At 38.8% G+C, this 22,221-nt stretch overlaps 2 protein-coding genes across 2 annotated transcripts in view; one reads left to right on the top strand and one right to left on the bottom strand.

Moving 5' to 3' along the window:
- The window catches only part of LOC134655107 (transient receptor potential cation channel trpm), a 301,664-nt gene extending 290,435 nt beyond the window's left edge, over window positions 1-11,229 (bottom strand). Inside the window, exon 1 of the mRNA XM_063510569.1 lies at window positions 10,673-11,229. Coding sequence (XP_063366639.1) covers window positions 10,673-10,762 — 90 coding nt within the window. The 5' untranslated portion in view covers window positions 10,763-11,229. The remainder of the gene's footprint in view (window positions 1-10,672) is intronic.
- A 4,436-nt stretch (window positions 11,230-15,665) lies between these two features.
- Window positions 15,666-21,350, top strand: LOC134655099 (5-formyltetrahydrofolate cyclo-ligase-like). Its single transcript, XM_063510561.1, has 6 exons — window positions 15,666-15,788; window positions 18,287-18,409; window positions 19,141-19,246; window positions 19,799-19,942; window positions 20,551-20,678; window positions 21,205-21,350. The coding sequence occupies exons 2-6, from the start codon at window positions 18,293-18,295 to the stop codon at window positions 21,295-21,297; spliced, it is 588 nt and encodes a 195-aa protein (XP_063366631.1). The 5' UTR covers window positions 15,666-15,788; window positions 18,287-18,292; the 3' UTR covers window positions 21,298-21,350.
- The last annotated feature ends 871 nt before the right edge of the window (window positions 21,351-22,221 follow it).

Consider the following 22,221-nt stretch of genomic DNA (forward strand, 5'->3'; position numbering starts at 1 on the left):
TCACACAGGCGCGTTTTCCGGGCGCGGCGTGAGCAGGGCGCGCCGCTGTTACATACAAAACGCGCTCACGCCCCGCCCGGAAAACACGCCTGTGTGCCGAAGCCTTAAATGCGTGTAATCAGAGTTTGCTCAATTCCAGGAGGTGTGCATAAATTTTGTGAGCCTTGGAAGTTCTATTTTGCCTTGGATTTCCAATTTGGAAATTCCAAACCACTCGATGCAGAAGGAATCACCAATTACAATGTCACCATAATGTCACGACCAGCAAGATTTTGTGGATCAGATACTGGCGAAAAAGAATTTAGGATTTTAACACAACTATACCAAAAAAAAACAAAGTGGCAGCCAATTTCACAAACTTTGACTACGAATTCATATTTAACATACTTTTCGGATCCTCAGATATCAATTTTTATCATGTTTAGACAAAATTTTCCGTCAGACGTAGCTACAAGCAAAGAACTGCAAATGAGCTAGAATTGTATGCACACCAGGTATTGAGCAAACTCGGATTACACGCATTTAGGACCAAATGAATGTTTTAAAATGGGTTCCAGCTTGCTGGGAATTAATTCCTCGAAACAAATAAACTGTATGCTTAGGAATACATCTACTCGCATTGTCTAAAATTCTAATTTAATATAATTTTAACAAGTTGAAAAAGTTATTAAATTAGGTCTTCTTTTAGGTCTTTCAGGCCAATTCGAACGTGCCCCTGACATCAAACCATAATAAAGTATCGGTAGACATTCACGGTTATTCCGTGAATTAAAATAGTAGTTTATGCAACAGTGATATAATAAGGGTTCTTAAAATTCAAGGGTCGAAGTTACAAAACGAGACGTAGTCGAGTTTTGTAAAAAAAGACCCGAGAATGAGATAACTGCTAGCAGTCATCTTATGAGCCTATAGACAAAGCATTCAAATGACATTGCTTTAGATATCACTGTCAGTCATTTAATTGACACATTTAAGTGCTGGAGTAGAAAAATACGTTAATTCCGCTTTTATTCTGTGATGGTGGACGCTGAAATTTTTGACACCTAAGTGGGCGGTGGCCCAAAAAGTTTGGGAACCTATGAAATAGTAGATTGTGTCACATGGTAGCAAAATTATTCCCACCTTGGGCGTTAACACTTGAATCTTCTCGGGGCAGAGGTGTAGGGTTGGAGCCGGTCTACCTAGCTTTATTTGACGTTCATAAGCGCATTGTAATTTGCCTACTTGAATAAACTATCTTTTATCTTTATCTTTAATCCCTCCCTAACGCTACGGCTTACGTAGGCGAACAACGCGCGAACGCGGCGCGGCGCGGCGGCGGTGCGGCGCGGCGCGGCACGGCGAGGATGAAACAAACCGTTGATACGTATAGGTACATACCTACTCGTACGTGAGCGATTTAGACGCGAAGCGGCGCGGCCGCCGCGCGGCATTCGCGCGTTGTTCGCCTACGTAAGCCGTAGCGTAAGCTAACAGTTGAGAGCATTGAATTGAGTAATAACGGGATTGAGCATCGATTGAGTAATAATCCCTATTCTGAACGGGAAGATTCTAAAGGTTCCGTCACACAGGCGCGTTTTCTGGGCGGGGCGTGATCGGGGCGCGCCGCTTTTACATATAAAACACTCACGCCCCGCCCGGAAAACGCGCCTGTGTGTCGGAACCTTTAGTAGAAACTCAGGTACATGACAAATCTCTCATGAAAGTTTGCAGAAATTTTGACAATATTCTGCAACTTGCACATTGATGTAACGGAATGAAATTAAAAATCTTTGGGCCCTTTTTTTCTCTTTTCAGGATCAAAAGAGCTCGTGATTTTGAGTAGAAATAACATAAAAATTCCCAAATGTGTTAAAATAGGTACTTATAGTTTTTTGAATAAAACGGCCAAGGTGTACATTTCTTTCTATAACAAAGTCTATTTCTATGAGAAATGTTGGATATTAAGAACATACGTTTTCAGAACGCTAGCGGTCTGAAAACGTATAGCTCCTATTTATTACTCGTACGAGTACAAGACGATATGACATTAGATATAACAAATGTGAACATTTTCTTGACGTAAAATGTCTCTATTATATAAAATGCCTCATTTCATCATCGCTGAAAGGAATTGATAATTTGATGTACCTACTTAATAAACAACAATAGTCATATTAGCACTCATAGCAAAATCGTAATAAATATAATGTAACTATATAAAAAATACTTACAAAACTAAAGCTCAAATGTAATTCTTAGGCTAGGTCACTTAACCTTCTGGACGCCAATGACCGATATATCCGCACCGTAGGTTCAACGCCAAAGACCGATTAATCGGTCACAGACCACAGAGCAACATAGACCTACGTGCATATGTACAAAGTTCAATTTCAGTTTTGACACTTCAATGACGTGGCGTCTGAGAGACAGCTTTTATGTTTGACACGGCGTCGAAAAGGTTAATAAGTTAAAATAAGTGTACATCTGTACCTAACGATATACAATTAAAAATAAATGATTTTGCCCCATTTGAGAGACCCTTATGATGACGGTCTGCCCAGCCAATAATTTTATATGCCGGTTGTCAGTTGCGGTGAGCAACGCTTTTGCTCACTGCTTCCACACAGTACTTATTTTTTTTTTTTATTACATGGAAAACCAACAGCTATAAATATTTCTAAAAAGCTACAATAGATTTACAGAGCCAATTACAGGTTCTCACTTATAAAAATTAAGTAGGCATACAAAGAACAAATATAATTACAAATCAGTTACACACACAAGTATCAACAGCACAAGCCAAGGTTAGTGTGTACAGCAAGCTGCAAAACTGCATAGACACATTAGGAATGGAACTCATTCATAAAGTGGTCATGCACTTCCACCGCCGACTGCACAAAACTTCACGAAAAAACCGAAATACAAAAATAAAAATAGAAAAATAATAATAATAATATAAGTGTACCTATGTAGTACTCGTATAACATCAGTAAGCCGAGCCCGAACCTGCGCTAGAAGTGTCACCCATAACTACATACTTATTTCCGCAAAGTACTTATTTGAGCTGCAATCTTGCACTAACTGCACTCAAGTTCTGCGTATAGTCGAATGTCTTAAAAGCTGTAGGTACCTACTAAACTTGAGTGCACTAATAAAAGGTTAAGCCAGCTTAAGTATCAAAGGTGCGCTATCACCGACCACCCAGTACAAAGGCGTTATTCCATTAGCTTAAACGAGTGTACTACTTACTAGTCGTGGTGAAGATGTTTTTACATCGTAGTTAAGAGGAAAGGGAATTACCGCTTCTCTAAACGTAGTCCCCATTTTCCTCTCTGGATTTTGATATGGAAAATATTTTTACATACTTAGGTACTTAATTTAATGTAAGTATATTAACAATATGTAGTTCTACCCCTTCTTTTGTAGTTTTCAGATTTTTTTACTATTATAAAAATTAGGAGCCTAACATAGTTTCACGAGCGTAGCGTTTACAAAATGCGACTTTGCTCACTATTTTTAAGCAGCGAAGTACCCTTGCTCAAGGTGCTGATGTGACGACAATATGTTAATAAATCATTTATGTAGTTATTTTGGTTCAAAATTATGGTGTTTTCTCGTAATTTTTCATAATGCTTACCGATCCCGCGGTCAAACTTATACAAGTTCTAAAGTTGCGAATAGTGTACGCAAATGCAATAAGACCTCATATCGCGCCGCACACCAAAACAGTCGCACGCGCACCCATATATATACTAAACCCCTCTCCCTCTCACACGTGCTAAAATACGGGGGTAGAAGCAAGACAGACATAGGTACCCGTCAGATCACAAAGGTTAATAGATGGATCGGATTACATTGATATCAGCCTACCTCAATGTAATTAGTCGTGAATGTAAACAATTGAAGAATACCAGACGAGTATTGGCTTCATTTGATCTCATGCGGCACTTATGGCAACCTGAAGTGGGTTGATTAGGTACCGAAAAATGGGTGGGGGTGAGTAGGGTTCGTGGGGAGAATTGGGTTATGAATGGGGAGAGAAGGGATGAAAGGGGGGATGAGATGGGATTTTAAGGATACTGCTACAAAAATAATGTATTCCAATTTTAAATGGAGCTAGGTATAGGAATACTCATAATAAAAAAAAATCGATCCAACAATCTTCCAAAATCACCATTGTATGAAATCCCATCTCACCCCAATTACGAGGGACTACGTGGTGAGGTGGGATTTCCTGTTTATCGTCAAAGTTATGAAATGGAACTACCCAAAATCAAATAAAAACTAAAATACAAACGTCCGGAACACTTATTATATACACCATTCAGTTAGCATAGGTGAGGGTGGGGAGGGTCGATCCCTAGGGGACACTTGGTAAACTTCATTTTTAATCAAACCAAACGAGATACAATTTTTTGCGCTGGTAACACTCATTCATTCGTACCTAACTTCACGTTCTGTCATGGCACTGTATCGGAAAAGTCAGTGGTTCAAAAATGGCGGACGGTGAAAGATTTTCTGCGTACTATATTCAATTTTCGGTAAGCTTTAACTGGATTTATTTTATAATATGAGATGGAAATGATGTTAGTGAGTGTGCTTATTTTATTTGTTGTTTATTGAAGTGATGATTAACTTGGATTACATTGATATACGCGAACACATGTTTCGAGTACGGCACGTTTTATAATCTTACTATGTATGGGGAGACTTTGTCTTTTTCTTCAGGGGAGATATGATTCCGGGATCATGTCACCCCCAAAGCGATCAAGTATACATTGTAATAAATTTACTTACAAAATGATTCATAGACCTATCATAAATATTTTCTTTTCTTTAGTAAATCATGCCGCGAAAGTACGACCAGATCGAGAAACACTGATTTAAACTGTCAAGGTTTTTGACTCATTATTGTTTATTAAAACGGAATTTAATGGCGTATAATTCAGTTTTTAATTATACAACCGACTCCGAAAACGGAATTATCACAGTGGCCTTTGAAAAGACTGACTAAAGTTGACATCAACATTTTACGAACTACCCGTACTTGGTCTTTTTTATCAAGTTAAACGTTTTACACACAGGGGATGTTACTCGGTCGACAAAAAACACTTATAACGATATTTGGTTTTCAACCGGCGATATTTGTTTTTATGGATGAAATGCTATTTCAATGGCTTTCCGACCTTATGTACTATAGAACCGACGGTCCATAGAAAGGATTTTAGGATTATGCAGCACAAACACCGTCCTCGAAACGTGAGCAGTATATTTCTAAACTTATTTATTATAGTAAACAATAACGACCAGTGATGGGTAAAACAATTAAAATTGCTGTAGGTATCTGACGCTAAAAATACCTTCATAAGAACTTTAAAAAAAATAGCTTGTTACAAGAAATTTTATGTTAATAACTTAGATTTTTGTTTTTTTTTTTTGGTACAAAAATTGATTCCCTATTGCATGTGGTTTTATGGATAATACGATTACATTGTTTTTAAAAAGTATAAGATTATGGATTAATATGTGTTTGATATCTTCATATATTAATTTTCTGTAGATAAAGTGAATAAATTAATGTAGATACTACCCTCGAAATATGACATTGCCACTTAAAATCTTTTTACCAAGTGTCCCCAAATCTGGAAGACTTGATCCCTTCGGCTTAGACATCTGATTACCGGAAATACAACTTCAAAGCATGGAAGATGCAATATATATATGTTTGCTGTGTATTTTACAAATTATAGATGCATTGCTAATAGCGATCCGAGTTATATAATCAATGAGAATCTGGTATGGGGAGACATGGTAAAAATATGTTTACCATGTGTCCCAAGAACCAGGGTCACTTGATCCCCCTAGGATCAAGGCTCCCGACCAGGGGTAAACAAGTCTCCCTTACATAGGGGACACATGGTAAAAGTCAACAGTATGGGTTTTCATTAAATAATGATCTAATTTATTGCACAAATCTGTTCTAATTCAAACTATTAATGAAGAGATAAATTCTGAGTCGTATGGTCTATAAAGTTATTCAATACTAAAAATAGTTAAGAAAATGTATGCTAAAAACAAAAGGGGTGATCAACCCTCCCCAGTTTCCCCTATGTAAAAATAAAATGTAATCGAGGTTTGAATGTCAGTTTTGCCCCTACTCACCCCATTTTACTGTACCTAGTAGTAGTAGGTATAGTATAAGATATGGCACCGAATGATGCACCGAAACAGGTCACGCACACAATGACACATCGTTCATGTGTTTCATGTGTTTCATATGTTGTATTAGTAATACCTACCCTTTATTGCAGGTAACTAAGTACAAATAAAAATACATATAAAAGAGGAACAAACACACATTACTACAAAGGCGACGAACTTATCCGTTTAAAGTTTAAGGGATCTCTTCCAGTTAACTACAGTTTATAGTATACACCAGCGGTCGACAACCCGCGGCCCGCGGGCCGCATGCGGCCCGCGAGCCTCCCTGGCTATTTTGTATGTAATATTGACAAACGACAATGTCTGATAATGTCATAAATATTAACAAAGTGTGGCCCGCGTTAACTTCGTTAACTACTATGTGGCCCTTGGCTGCTAAAAGGTTGCCGACCGCTGGTATACACACACACAGTGTATATTGTGTAGTTCTTACAGACCTTACAGTTAAAAGTATTTACAAACACTACACATAAATAACCGATTTGCAAGACCGAACCGAAGTGATCCCATAAGTGTTCCGTCACGGAACAAAGTTCCAAATAAAGTTTTGTACGGAACACAAAAAAATGTTACCTAAGCTTTTTTGACTGCGAGGTCAAACCAATGGGCATACAATTATAATATAATATACATTATTTTTCACCACACCAGCTCGGAAAGGATTACTTTGCACTTCAAAAACTGATAGCAAAGTTGCATTTTATTCACATGTGAGGCAAAGTAATCAAATGGTAATTTTGAGTTGTTTTCTTATGATTGCTGGTAGAATTGACTTTTTAATGATGGTTTTGGATGATAAATATTTAATAGCATTCATTTGGATTTGATTTGGTTTGATTTTGTTTGATATATTACATTTAACATTTGCTTCGGGTTGGTGTGGTGAAAAATTTTGTGTTTCACGTTTCACTCGGGGGCAAATTTTGTTTAACCCTCGTGCTTTGAAACCCTCGCAACGCTCAAGATTCCATTTTTCGAATCTTGGATTTTGGAATCTTTCGCTTGCTCGGGTTTCAATATTAGCACGAGCGGTTAAACAACAACTTTGCCCCCTTGTAAAACAAATAACTATTATCACTCCGTTATAGTTTGATTCGATATTTCACATTAATATTAATATTTCATGGCAACGCGATAAAAAACGATAAACGATAAAACTGTCAACCGTTAGGCGTCAGTACGTCAGTCAGTCATCAATCTCAATCAGAAGGGCTAAGATGGCCGGCTCTATAGCATTTGTTACCATGCCTGTCACGTTCTAACAAGTAAGTAAGTGCGAAAGTGACGCATGACATAACAGGTGATAAAAACGCGACCATGATACCGCGGCTGACAGTTTGCAGTGGGCGCGATTAACTGATAAAGTGATATAAATGTCGTTACTTTTGCGTTACTTGACGTGTGTGTTCCGTTGAGGACTTTACATGACATGATAAGATATTATGTTAATGAAACACAGTTATTAATGTTATTATCTTTTGAAACCTGTGTCTATTTTGGTTGCCGTATATCTTGATTGGTTATGTAAGTACTTAGTGTTGTATTAGAATTATAAAAGGTTACCATAAACTCCAGAGTTTTTGAAAATAATTATGATGTTTAAAGGGGCCCACTGATTACCAGTCCGCCGGACGGTATCGGCCTATCAGTTGTTCGGAGCTGTCAACTTGCCCATCCACTCCATACCCACCGCTAAACAGCTGCCAGGCGCCCGGATTAATTAATAATGATAGTATGGCACACTAACTAGAAATATTTCGTTGCTCTATAAATTGCAAACCTATTTCGATACTTTTTCGCGAATCTTGTACGTCACCTGGCACTACCTACTTTTCCCCCAATTAAAACGCCTGGCATTGTTATATTTGAATTAAATACGTAATTAGCTATTTTATCACGCCAAACTCAGAGCTCTATGAATTGCATACCTTCTATTGATTTTACAACCCCTTTGTTGCCCATCCACTCCCGCACCCACCGCTAAACAGCTGCCAGGCGCCCGGATTAATTAATAATGATAGTATGGCATAATAACTAGAGGGATTTCGTTGCTCTATAAATTGCATACCTATTTACGTGGCTAGCTCTTAGACCATAACTGACAGGCCTATATCGTCCGGCGGACTGGTAATCAGTGGGCCCCTTTAATAGCGCGGCCACAGTATTCCGACTCTCACGGATGATGGATAAAGGATTACTCACGTTAGACCGGGCTGTGTCCGGGCCGGAGCTTTCGAAGCTTCGTTTTCTATGGAAAGCATCACGTGATCACCTGTCATTTGTCATAGAAAAGTAAGGAAGGAAGCAACGGCCCGGACACGGCCCGGTCCGGAGCTAACGTGAGTCATCCTTAAAGCGAATAATTAGTACAAAAATTAAAGCCCACAATTGGTGTCACTTTAGTTCCCCCACGCACTGCACTTAGCCAACAGAACAAATGACGTAGTCTGGTTAGGTACACAGTTGTCGTGAGCGCATACCGACCCGGGTAAGTAGGGCAGCATTGCAACAAGTGCTGCGAGCCGGGTCAACCTCGGCCCGGGACGGACATTAGGTCAAAATTTACAGGAAGTTCTAGGTCGTAGCGACCTAAAGATTACCTTGGTTTTTGACCACTGAAAACTTTGTGAAATTGAAATTCGCTACGAATCGCAAGTAGGGAGCGTAGTAGCGTAGAAGCCTTATAGTGTAAACGTATTGTTCTTGTGGTATCAGTCTCCATAAATGAACTGGATGGTGAAAATGACTGGAATTAATGTAAACGATTCGATCCATTTCAGTGCTGGATTGGAAAGCCATGGGAATAGATGTGAACGGGGCATGACGGTCTACTTTTTGATTCTAGCTCCTAGCTCACCCAATCCATGCTAACATTGCTAACGCTTCACAAGCACTCTCAAATGACTGGGATTAATGTAAACGATTAGATTCAGTCCAACACTGGATTGGAATGCTACTGGAATATATATAGGTTAGGTTAGATTTGTTTTATGGCAATCCTGAAAAGTTACGCGTTTTTAAACCAAACAAATTTTGACTAACGAAATTGCGGACAAACAATACATTATGACTTAAGTAAAACTTTTTGGGAAAGAATAGAGACCCGCGGCGGCCAAAATGAAAATCATTTGTCGACGAACGCCAATCGAAAAACATTCTCTGTTTAAAAACTTAACAACTTAACAAAGGGAGATTTTTTTACAGATTTTTTTAATATTCCATGATGGTTGATAAGTAAGTATAGCTGGTCAACCAAATCTTGGTAAAAAAAGGCGCGAAATTCAAATTTTCTATGGGACGATATCCCTTCGCGCCTACATTTTTCAAATTTGCCGCCTTTTTCTACTGTCAAGATCTGGTTGACCAAGTATAGATGTACATAGGTACTTAATACTTTCTTTTGGCGTTCTGTTTCAGTTCATACGCAAGTAGCACTATTAACGATTGTACAATTAATGATTGTCCCTAATATCTAAATCGATTAAAAACTATTTACATTTCAAACATGCACCTATTTCTTTTAGTTCCACATAATAGTCCTCAGAAACGGGTTATTAATTACCTAAAATCTATATGAATGCTAATTACTATACTTACAAAAATTTACTTAAAATACGCCCCTGTTTATTTGTGACTAGCAATGACTACGTAAGCAAAGATGGTATTTGTTGCGGAAATCAGATGATCTAAATTTAAACGCAATAGACGATCCGTCTATAAATAGATTAAAACAATTGCGTATAAATGTACCTTGACTTGACGATAGCTCAACACCATAACGCGGTATCTGACAATGTAACCCGGTCGTTGACATTTGTTTCATTCATTCATTCGATCAAAAATGAATGTATGTGTTTAGTGCCAGAGTGCCATACTCAGTTTAGTTGTTTATCTCGTGTAAACTACATTTATTTAGTTAATTGGATTGCCGTGAATAATTTATTTTAAGTGGAAGAGCTGATTTTGTGACATAATTGTTCTAGTAAGAAAAGCGTGGTAATTTATGCATGCATGCTAATGTTTACAGGCACGTTTTTAATGTTTACCGTAAATAAAAACAATCGTTACTATGTTACTAGTGTGGTTTTGAGCGATAACGATAACACGTGCACTGAATGACGTTTACGAACACTGATTTTAAGCCAATGGAGGACCATGTCATTTATTAAATCAGAGGAAACATTATGCAAAACATATATTTACAGATACGGACGTTATAAACGCTCCAATTTATGAGACGTTGTTCATAACCTTAATGATTTATGAAATATGCGAGTCTTATCGTAAATTAATTGCAGTTCCGAGCAGTTCCGTGAACCTTTAGATCTGTTTTGGCGGAGCAAATATAACCTATACATAAAAAACATTTACCCGAAATTCTTCTAAAACGGATGTATGGACGAGGTCGTTAATCATACCAAAACATTTACACTTATGAAGTTTGCGTTTAGAAATGTACTTCGCTTACCGTTTTCACTTCGCTGGAGCTCGACTTCGCAGTAGACATTGCCTTTATCATCCTGCTGGAGTTATCCAGAAAACACTTTTGGATACTCATTGCTCCTTTTTAAACACAACACGGCACACAAAAAAAATTACATCATTAACACTGTAAACTGTAGCACTGCACGTCACTACTACGGGCACATTAGAGACGCCATTTATACACAACAATCACATTTTATACGAAACCGAGTGCGCGGCGTGTTAGGTTATATCCATTGATTTGACGTAAGAAAGTTTTGCTGGTGAGTTGAAGCAAGGCACGCGCGCACAGAATAATGGCCGAGCTCGACTGCGGCAGTGAGCGACCTGACCGGCGAGCGCTCGCAGCGCCCCTGCCGCGAACAAAGGAAGGTCGCGGCTTAGACCACTAGCCACACCTATGGATATGGTCATAACTTTTTATTCACCCCTGCAACGCGGTGACCTCTTTAGCGAGTCCTTCATAAGAACAGGTTCCCTCCCCAGATAAGATAAAGTTAGCATAACTGTTCCAACCAAGCCCAGATTTCTAGTCGCGAAATGAATGATTTCCGCAGAACCTACTGCAACAGGTTTACTTACATAAGATTTCTAATAAGATCTGCGAGGATAATATTAGCAGCATAAGCTAGTTCAGCTACATGAATTATTTAACGGAAGCAATTAAAGCCATTACATTTACAAATTACAGGGATACAGAAAAAGCCGCAAAATAATGCAACTGAAGACATTATGCGCAATGAAGACCGTGTTTATAAAACAGACCAATAATATAATTCAGTGTATACCTAAGTACTTATATGTGGAATTGTGGAAAAATATTTTCTAAGATCTGTTGCAATCATCTACATCAGCGGTCGGCACTCGGCAACCCGCGGCCCACGGGCCGCATGCGGCCCGTGAACCTGTCACTTGTTGTGGCCCACGAGCCTCCCTGGCTATTTTGTGTGTAATATTGACAAACGACCATGTCTGATAAAGTCATAAATATTAACAAAGTGCGGCCCGCGTTAACTTCGTTAACTACTATGTGGCCCTTGGCTGCTAAAAGGTTGCCGACCGCTGATCTACATCTAGATACACTGATACACGATATACCTATTTTATATACAAACCTATTTCTGCTATTTAATTTCTACCTCTATTTCTTTCATTTCTATTGCAATTTCCTTTTTTAACCACTAACTACATGTCGTCATGTTGTCGACAACACGATACAGTCGTTTATACACCGGCTTCCTGGGGTCATTCCTGGGGGTTGCAAAACGACAAATTTATTTTCTTATACGTCAGTGCTAAAAGCTGATAGTAATTTTGTGCTAAAAAATGAAATAAAATACAGTTCTTATAACATAAAGTGATATAGAGCAAGCGAGCGAGCAAGTAAACACATTTAAAGCTCTATTTAAATACATATCAAACAATCGATATTGTATAAAATGGGGGCACATACCTAGTTATATGCATGGGTAATACGCATGATGGTTATATGTATAGGTAATCGAACAGAATGAATGCGACAACGGCAGTTAAAGTCCAATTAAATACCCCCATAAAAACAGCATGTGTTCTATTAATTGTACGAACGGTACTTTCAGGCAAATGAATCGCTGGAACAGGCTACCCATTAATGGAATACTGTCACTACTCTCTACTTATGTATTTTCTCTAAATAGGATTAGTATGATGTGAACATCAGTATTTTAACGTGTAGATAGAGTTAGACCAAGATAAGTCTGCAACGATTTTGATAGCACACACAGGGCAAGTGTTATCAATACATCAAAATTTCACAGAAGTTTGATGTTTAAAAATAATAATACTTGCACTGCGTGTCCTATCAAAATCGTTGCAGACTTATTTTGGTTAAACTCTAGGTATACGAGTAATGCTTCTGAGAACATACATGGATTTATTTTAATTAAGTAAGTAGGTAGGATAAGTAATTCGTTTTAATAAAAATATGAATAGAATGAAATTACAGTAAACAAATCTAAACTTACAATAGAATACATTATCCAAACAATCTAAGAACAAACATCCAAATATCAAAATAAAATTATAAATTCAAATTAATTCAAGGCATTAAGACTCAAAGCCAATTGTGAACGTTTTACAAATTAGTAAGTGTAGAATTCTTGATTACGCCGATTCATTACAATTTATGAATTTCGATTCGGTGCTCCTTTTGTTAATAAAATCAGCGTAGGTCTACAACTCGTTTTAGTCTGACTTAAAACTGAATGAATTCAATCGTAAATGTTGGAAGGGAATTTAATTCCTTTATATTTTAAAGCTGACAGTGCTAACTTAAAATTACCCCTATTTTAGAAGCTTTGTCGCCCATAATTTTGTAATTTTCTTATCATAGCATTCTGAAACGCGCTGTTCAAACCTGTCCACTTAAACTTCACGTCGTGGAGAAAACTAATTAGCATAACCGTATTAACCGCCAAGATAAGACTAATAACTGATAATAACTTGAGGAGATAATTATGATCCAAGCAGCGTATGGATATGTTATCAAAGAAAAGTTTAGACATTATATTATATGATTTAGGTAGTGATGGTTTAATTTTACCACGAAATCAGACAACTCTTGGAAGAATTCATCCAGCTCAATAAATATAAGGAAACCGAATAGTCTACACATTGGCTGACATCGCTCTGCAAATCGTCCGGAAATTTTCCACTAAATCAACTCCTAAGTGGACTTGGTACTTTGACGAACAATTTTATGTAAAACGAACACTAGAAGAACTGGAAGTTTTATAGAGCTTACGAACAAGAAGTCGTATAATTTTTTAAATACCGTTACGTGTTCTTTTACAGAAAAGGAAAATATTATGCATGCCTAATTCTGTAATTCCGTAGCTACTTATCACAAATTACAAACCAGCTTATTTAAAATTTTTTTCGAAATGTTTGACAGAAGCATACAAAAGATTAAGCCACTTCATTTAATACAATAAGTGTTCACACACCACGCTTCATACACATGTACTCAAATCTAAAAACGTGTGAACCGTTGTCACTCTTTACGGCTCTCTTGCTTGACTCAATCATCATGATCATCATCTTCTTCGCGTCCTCGTACTCAATCTAGATAAAAAAAATGCCAAGGGACTCTGAGAAACCAGGAACGGACATATACTTTTCATCTGCTAGCAGATTTTATGTGATAGCTCGAGAAAATACCTTCCTCAACAGGATATATAAATTGAAGATAGTGTCGTAATGTATTTTTAATGTTCTGAAACTATCCCGATTTGGCGTAAGGTCTTTTAACTTATTTTTTGCAGTCATTACGCCGTTCTGTTTATATCTTTAATATTTATTTTATATTCTAATTATGGACAACTTTTTTTTTATATAACAGTTTGAGTGGATAGGTACGTAATCTAGTTTACTTTCTTGGTTGTCCAATAATGAACCAATAAATTATATAGATAGGCTATGTAGGTATCTAGAATGCTACAACATTTTCAAGTCCTAAATTGTATACATTTAAAACAGCAACTTATAGACCCGACTACCTACTTTTTGAGTATTTCTTACGGACTCTGAATTTTTCATTAGTATCGTAGACGTCTTTCTTTTTCTCTACTTCATCTTAAACTTTGTTTTTAACGCTGGAATCCCGGGTAAAAAATAAGATAGAATGGCGAAATCCTTTTAAATCGGTTCGGTGCCTTTTGAGATTAGCGCGCGGTCATGCAAGATGCCTCCTTTTATTCGTGCAAAGTATGTAGCGAGCGATAACAGCTACTTTGATAATTCCGTAAAGATTTATGTGAAAGAAATTTTCCATGAACTTAGTTTCTTTCAAGTCTTGCCTGAAGACGACGTGTGCGTTTCAAACAAAGCTGGCATACATGAGGACACGAAGGGCTCTTAAACAACTATGTTATACATTACACATGTAGACACAATGGAAAGGCTATATTCATAATTTTAAATAACTACTATAACAAGGATGACTACTTATTAGTTTAAGTGCTTGTTTAAATGTATAATATTTGCGATAGCAGATATTTTAAGTATTAGGGTGTTGCTTATTTCGTCGAAGTTAAAATTTTCAATGTCTCACCCGCTTAATTTATTCTATTTGACTAAAAAACAAATGTGAATTTTTTCCATAATTTTCAATTACGTTTTAGGGGTTGCTACCGAATTTTTAAAATTAGGACCCTCCATACAAGATTAATTTTTATTTGGTTTTTTTACTCGTTTTTTTTTATGAGACAACTGGTCAGGGTGTATTAATGTGCAGCATAAAATAATACCACTATTTTTTTAAAGCTATTTAAGTATTTTTTAAAGCGTGTTTTAGGCGTTCTAAATACTGATTCAGCAGTGCGCACTCCTAAAACAGGAATAAAAATTATTTAAAAATATATATTAACTATACCTAGTATTGAATTACATATAAATAGCTTCCATATACTTTGACTCACTGTCTCACAAAAAAAAACGAAAATATAAAAAAAAATCATCATGTATGAAGGATCCAAATTTTCTAAATTCGGTAGCAACGCCTAAAACGAAATTAAAAATTCTTAAATAAATCCACATTTGTTTTTTAGTGAAAGAGAACAATTTAAGGGGGTGAGACATTGAAAATTTCAATTTCGACGAAATAAGCAACACCCTATTAAGTATCTAATTGGAATAGGAACGAAAATGAAAAAAGCTACAATCAGAGTCCGCTAAAATGCTTACTACTTAATCTTAACTGCGTTAACTCCGCTAACCTAATACATATATCACAAAATTGAACTGGCTTATCAAGAATAGTATCATACACTTCAGCCACCTGGTAGCCGCTGTAAAACAACTTCACATTACACAAACAAACATTTTAGCAACACGTGCGAGCTAAGTTCATTAAATTTTCGTACAAACGCGTTCACAATAGTTCACATTAGTTCGAGACGCCTTAGCTAGATGGCGCGGTTATCAAAGCGTAAAACACGTGCACATTGCGTGACTGTTTTGGTTCCATGCCGTATCGTTTTATCATTGGCAGTGGCAGATAATTACAAACAGTGTTACTGTTGCAGTGTATTCATAACTGTGGTAGCGGGATCTAGCTACTGGTGAGTGAATCGATTAATTTTTTCAATTTACTTTTCACTAACCATTACATTGCAGTAAACATTATAATACTGGTTAGCACAACGTTGATAAAGCAAACATAAAACTGGTTTATGTTAAAAATAAGAAGTTTTAACTCTCTCTACTCTTTTAGTAGACAACATTATTAATGTTATCACTTATCAGTAAGAAAGGCGTCTAAGATTTATTATAAATAATTATTTCGCTACTAGATATGTCGTTAGTGTTTAGTGCCATCATATTTAGGAATAATATTATGTAAGTATTTATATGTAAAAATAGTAAAAATAAAACGTCAAGCATTTCGTTCAATTCATTCGGTCTAATAAAAAATGTTACCTACGCGGTTTTGAATTATGGTAAATATAGCTGGTCAACCAAATCTTGTCAGTAAAAAAAGCGCGAAATTCAAATTTTCTATGTGACGATATCCCTTCGCACCTAAATTTTTCAAATTTGCCGCCTTTTTCTACTGTCAAGATCTGGTTGACCAAGTATAAATATGCTGTAAATTGCATTCGATTGTTTGTAAAGTTATTATGGCAAGGAATGTTACCTACTTATTTAAAAAAAGTGTAATACAAATAATACAATGCATAAAATTATTCTATTTATTATTTAATTTTATCATAAAAAATAAAATAAAATAATAATTATAAATAATGGCGGCGGCACCCTAGGTTAGGTTTTTTATAATATGTTTATATGTATTTTGTATTGTTTTTGTATTTTATTTTTATATCCATATTATAAAATAACCTAGCCTAAGAGTTCAAATAAATAAAGAGATAAATAATAATTAATAACATGGAGTTTGGTGTCGATAAATGTGCGGTTATACATGTAGAGCGGGGGAGGGTTGTAAATTCAACAAATTTACAACTCTCGGAGACAATGGCTTTCAGATCTATCTCTGAATCAGAAACCTATAAATACCTTGGTATGTCACAGTCGTTGGGTATTGAGGACGAGGGTATTAGACGGTCGGTGAAGGAGCGCTTTTTCAGTCGGCTCACAAAAGTCCTTAACAGTCTTTTGTCAGGAGGCAACAAAGTGCGCGCCTTCAACGCCTGGGTAATGCCCCTACTCACATACTCCTTTGGCATACTAAGGTGGACTCAGACCGAGCTGGACGCCCTGGATCGGAGGGTCCGATCACTGCTCACCGCGCATCGCATGCTACACCCACGCTCGTCAGTTATGAGATTGTACATCCCACGGAAATGTGGAGGCCGAGGCTTCCTAAACGCCAAGGATCTCCACAACCGCGAGGTGTACAATCTCAGGAATTATTTCCTTAACAACGAGTGTGGGATGCATCGTGATGTGGTGGCAGTAGACAGGAACCTCACGCCGCTCTCCTTGGCAAACGAGAACTGGCACAGACCTGTGGTACTAAGTACTGCGGATCGCAAGGCGGCATGGGAGAGTAAGGTGCTACACGGGCGGTTCTACAAGGCCCTCATGGGGCCCGACGTGGACCTGCTCGCGTCGGTAAACTGGTTACGATTCGGGGACCTCTTCGGAGAAACAGAGGGTTTTGCCTGTGCAATTGCGGACGAAGTTATGATGACGAACAACTATCGGAAATATATCCTGAAGGACGGTACGGTCGACATTTGTCGGGCATGCCGCCGTCCCGGAGAGTCACTCAGGCATATTATTTCCGGTTGCTCTCATCTTGCTAACGGCGAGTACTTGCACAGACATAATCTCGTAGCCAGGATTATTCACCAGCAGCTTGCTCTTCTATATGGCCTGGTGGACCGCGAAGTACCGTACTACAAGTATTCACCTGCGCCAGTTCTCGAGAATGGTCGTGCCACGCTCTATTGGGATCGATCTATCATCACTGACAGGACTATTGTAGCCAATAAGCCTGACATTGTGATAATAGATCGAGCGCAACGCCGGGCCGTGCTCGTTGAGATCACCATCCCCCATGATGAGAATCTCGTGAAAGCCGAGAAGGACAAGTCCAGTAAGTACCTAGACTTGGCTCACGAGATAACCGTCATGTGGGATGTTGATTCGACGAGCATTGTCCCGATAGTTGTTTCAGCGAACGGTCTAATAGCGAAGAGTCTCGATCAACATCTTGAGAGACTCTCGCTATAGGTGGTTGGATCAAGGGCCAGATGCAGAAGGCGGTGATCTTGGACACGGCGCGGATAGTCCGCCGGTTCCTCTCTCTGCAGCCCTGACCACCGGCAGCTTGGGCCTTGCCCCGCTGCTGGCGGCACCCTAGGTTAGGTTTTTTTATAATATGTTTATATGTATTTTTTATTGTTTTGTAAGTGTTTTTTATTTTACTTTTATATTCATATTGTAAAAAAACCTAAACTAAGAAGATAAATAAATAAAGAAAATTTATAAAATAATTAATAATAATAATTAATTATTGAATAATTATTAATTATAATTATAATGATTATATTTTTTACTTAATATTTTTTTATGACCACATTGTTATTTCCAGTTCACAATGGCCCCCGGCACGCCCAACCCCGCCAAAATGCTCCTGCGCAGCGAGATCTCCTCACGCATTGCAGCCTTGTCCGCTGATGAGAAGATAAGGCAATCCAAGGTGGTCTACGAAAAGGTACTTATTAGAGTCTGAGTTATCACTATCATCTTTCTCGCGTTGTCCTGACATTTTGCCACGGCTCATGGGAGCCTGGGGTCCGCTTGGCAACGAATCCCAGGAATTGGCGTGGGCACTAGTTTTTACGAAAGCGACTGCTATCATCTGACCTTCCAACAGTTCCAACCTATACGGTAAACTAGGCCCTTAATGGGATTAGTCCGGTTTCCTCACGATGTTTGCCTTCAACGAAAAGCGACGTAAAATATCAAATGACATTTCGTACATAAGTTCCGAAAAACTCATTGGTACGAGCCGGGGTTTGAACCCGTGACCCGTGACCTCCGGATTGCAAGTCGCACGCTCTTACCGCCAGGCCAGCAGGCCACCAGCGCGTCTGGCTGTTTGTGTGTATGTATGTTCGCGATAAACTCAATAACTACTGAACGGATTTTCATGCGGTTTTCACCTATCATTAGAGTGATTCTTCGGGAAGGTTTAGTTGTATAATTTGTTAAGCCGAGGCGGGTCGCTAGTTATTACTATATGAAATTGTCGCAATCACAACCTGTACCACGCGACCAAAATGATGTAAGCGCCGTAAAATTCATGGCGCTTACGCGTTTAGGCCGCGAGATTCACGCTCCTAATGGTTTGTTGCCGACTTGGCGCAAAATACTGGTTCTCTGTGCCCGTTCTATACGCAGTAATAATAGTTCAATGAATATAGAGTTCTCTATAATTTGCAGGTTATTAACCACCCCTGGTACAAGTCGTCGAAACGGATCGCGTTGTACATGAGCACAGACCAGGAGGTGGACACCTCGCCGCTGCTGCAGCACGTTAAGGCCAAGGGTCAGTGTTGCCATCAGTTATCGGTGCGGCTTAGGCCGCCTTTCCACTGAGATTATGTGCGGAGATGAGAGCCGTGCGTGAATCAACCAATTATAGCATTGGTTGTAATCCAGGAAAGCGGAGAAGAGTACTAACGCTAAACGTTGATTCCAGCAAGTCTCCTCTCATCTTCAAAGGTATAGCTTTACTCATAGATAACTAAACATGCCTCTATTATTAAGGCGTTAGAATGTATGTTACAGATAGATTGACAACTCGTATGTCGAATCGACGGAAATTATATTTCGTCATACATACGGTATACATTCAATGAACATACGAGTTAAAAAATTTCAAAACTTCCAAAAAAAATCTACAAACATTTTACGTGGCAGCTAGGTACTCCATACGAAAATGAACTATCATACCCACGGAAGAAAGAAAGAGCGCGCTTACTTCTTTGTTTTGTGATCATACCCAGGGACTATTCGACTTGAGAGGTACCTAATATAGTCATTCTTTGACCTATATTAAGAATTACAGAATCCTTTCATAAAGTGTTGTTTTCTAAAGGGAACGCATTTGTGCCCCAATACGCTGGAGGGCACATGAAGATGCTCCGTGTGGAAGCAGGGGACGAAGCCAGCATGGACGTCACTAGGCACGGGATCGCTCAGCACAAGAAGGACGCCGCCAGGGACGACGCCTTGGAGTCTGGTAAGGCTTCTAAACTGCTGAAGTTTGAGGTTTCTCATAATCATCATAAACAGTAAGACAGTTTTCTAAATTGGATCCTGGGTTGATCGTCTTAACTTCAGTTAAGAAAAACATTTTAAGAAGACAGTATTAACACTAGTGAGGCTTGGAATATGACCTTCCATCAGTCTATTTCGTAAAGATCCTTGCCTGCTACGATTCTTGGCATCGGTTGCTAAAAGACCCTGGGCTTAAGGTAAGCGCTAAGGTGAGAAGGACTGCATCAGTGCCAAAGTATGCTGGAAGGCACGTGAAGATTCTGCGAGTGGAAGCAGGAGAGGAAGCCAGCGTGGACGTCACCAGGCACGGGATCGCTCAGCACAAGAAGGACGACGCTTTGGAGTCTGGTAAGGCTTCTAAACTGCTGAAGTTTGCGGTTTCTCATAATCATCATAAACAGTAAGACAGTTTTCTAAATTGGATCCTGGTGTTGATCGTCTTTATCTTCAGTTATAAATTTTAAATGCAATGCTGTATCTAACCTTCCTGCCTCCCAACCTTCCCTTGGTGCCTGTACCGTTAAGATGCACCTGGGAAAGCACTCAGAATAAAACTTTTCTGTGTTTCAGGTGGCCTGGATCTCATCATCGCTCCAGGGTTAGCATTCAGCAGATCCGGAAGCCGACTCGGGCACGGCGGCGGGTACTATGACCGGTACCTCGCCAGGGTTAGAAGCAACCCTGAAACCGCTCCAAAGGTAGAATAATTTTAGGATCTTAGCGAATAGAGAACGCCTCATTCACTTGATCAAAGCAGAAGTTGCTAAGCGGGCGAGGTGTTCAAAATGATCTTGACGCGACTTTACTGTCAGAATAAGAGCGTGTCAAGGTAATCTTGAACACCTTGCCCACTTAGCAACTTCTGCTGTTGACTGTTATACATACTGTATCAATGAAAACTAAAACTATTAAAAACGCGTTCGTTAAGGGGCCCACTGATGATTACCAGTCCGCCGGACGATATCGGCCTGTCAGTTAGAATTAGAACAAAAAGTCGACAGTTCCGAACAACTGACAGGCCGATACCGTCCGGCGGACTGGTAATCAGTAGGCCCATTTAGTCTCTCAATTTAAAAAATAGCAATGGAACTTATCACAAAGTTACACGCCCTGTGTAAAAATAGTAATATAGGGTCCCGTTTTTACCCTTTGGGTACGGACGGAACCTTAATGATGTGCATCTGTTATCCATAGAGTACCTACTTCTTTTTTTATTTTTTTCAGGTCGTGGCTTTGGCTTTTAACTGCCAAGTTGTAGACGAGGTTCCCGTAGACGAGAACGACCAAAAAGTAGACGAAGTCATTGCGGCTGATTGAAATGATCATAATAGACATAATTTACAATACTCCATAGAAATAAGTGTAACTACCCATATCCCAATTATCTTTATTTTTATTTATTTTATTTTATCGCCCGCTGCTGAGCATAGGCGTACGTAGTAGGCTCTTCTAGTACGTCACTTGTCCCGGTCCCGAGTTGAAGCAGGCGTGTCTCACTCCGCGATTTCGTCGCTTTGCTACATGTAGCTAAAAGTACATTCGTTCGGCCCCAATTTTGGGGAAAGCCATAAGCCGCGCGTGGCGCTGTCACCACCTAGCGGCCATATCTGTGCTGATCGTAACAGACGCGTTTTGTTAGACAGTGAGTCTTTTGTACTTAGTACTATTATTTATTCTGTGGTTGAAGCAAGGCACGCGCGCACAGAATAATGGCAGAGCTCGACTGCGGCAGTGAGCGACCTGACCGGCGAGCGCTCGCAGCGCCCCTGCCGCGAACAAAGGAAGGTCGCGGCTTAGACCACTAGCCACACCTATGGATATGGTCATAACTTTTTATTCACCCCTGCAACGCGATGACCTCTTTAGCGGGTCCTTCATCAGAACAGGTTTCCTCCCCAGATAAGATAAAGTTAGCATAACTGTTCCAACCAAGCCCAGATTTCTAGTCGCGAAATGAATGATTTCCGCAGTACAGGTTTACATAACTTCTAATAAGATCTGCGGGGATAATATTAGCAGCATAAGCTAGTTAAGTTAAATGAATTATTTAACGTAAAGCCATTACACTTACAAATTACAGGGATTCAGAAAAAGCCGCAAAATAATTCAACTGAAGACATTATGCGCAGTGAAGACCGTGTTTATAAAAAAGACCAATAATATAATTCAGTGTAAGTAACCTACTTAATGTTGCAATCATCAGTAGTGGGCAAACTTTCTTCATAGGGGGCCATACATTTT

Source organism: Cydia amplana, chromosome 16 (assembly GCF_948474715.1).
Source record: "Cydia amplana chromosome 16, ilCydAmpl1.1, whole genome shotgun sequence".
Taxonomy (NCBI): Eukaryota; Metazoa; Arthropoda; class Insecta; order Lepidoptera; family Tortricidae; genus Cydia; species Cydia amplana.

Excerpts from the sequence above, each read along its gene's own strand:
- LOC134655099 (XM_063510561.1), top strand. The coding sequence starts at position 18,293 with ATGGCCCCCGGCACGCCCAACCCCGCCAAAATGCTCCTGCGCAGCGAG. Across the intron at positions 18,410-19,140 it reads CCAAGGTGGTCTACGAAAAG|GTTATTAACCACCCCTGGTA; the intron begins GTACTTATTAGA and ends TATAATTTGCAG. Across the intron at positions 19,943-20,550 it reads GGACGACGCCTTGGAGTCTG|GTGGCCTGGATCTCATCATC; the intron begins GTAAGGCTTCTA and ends TCTGTGTTTCAG.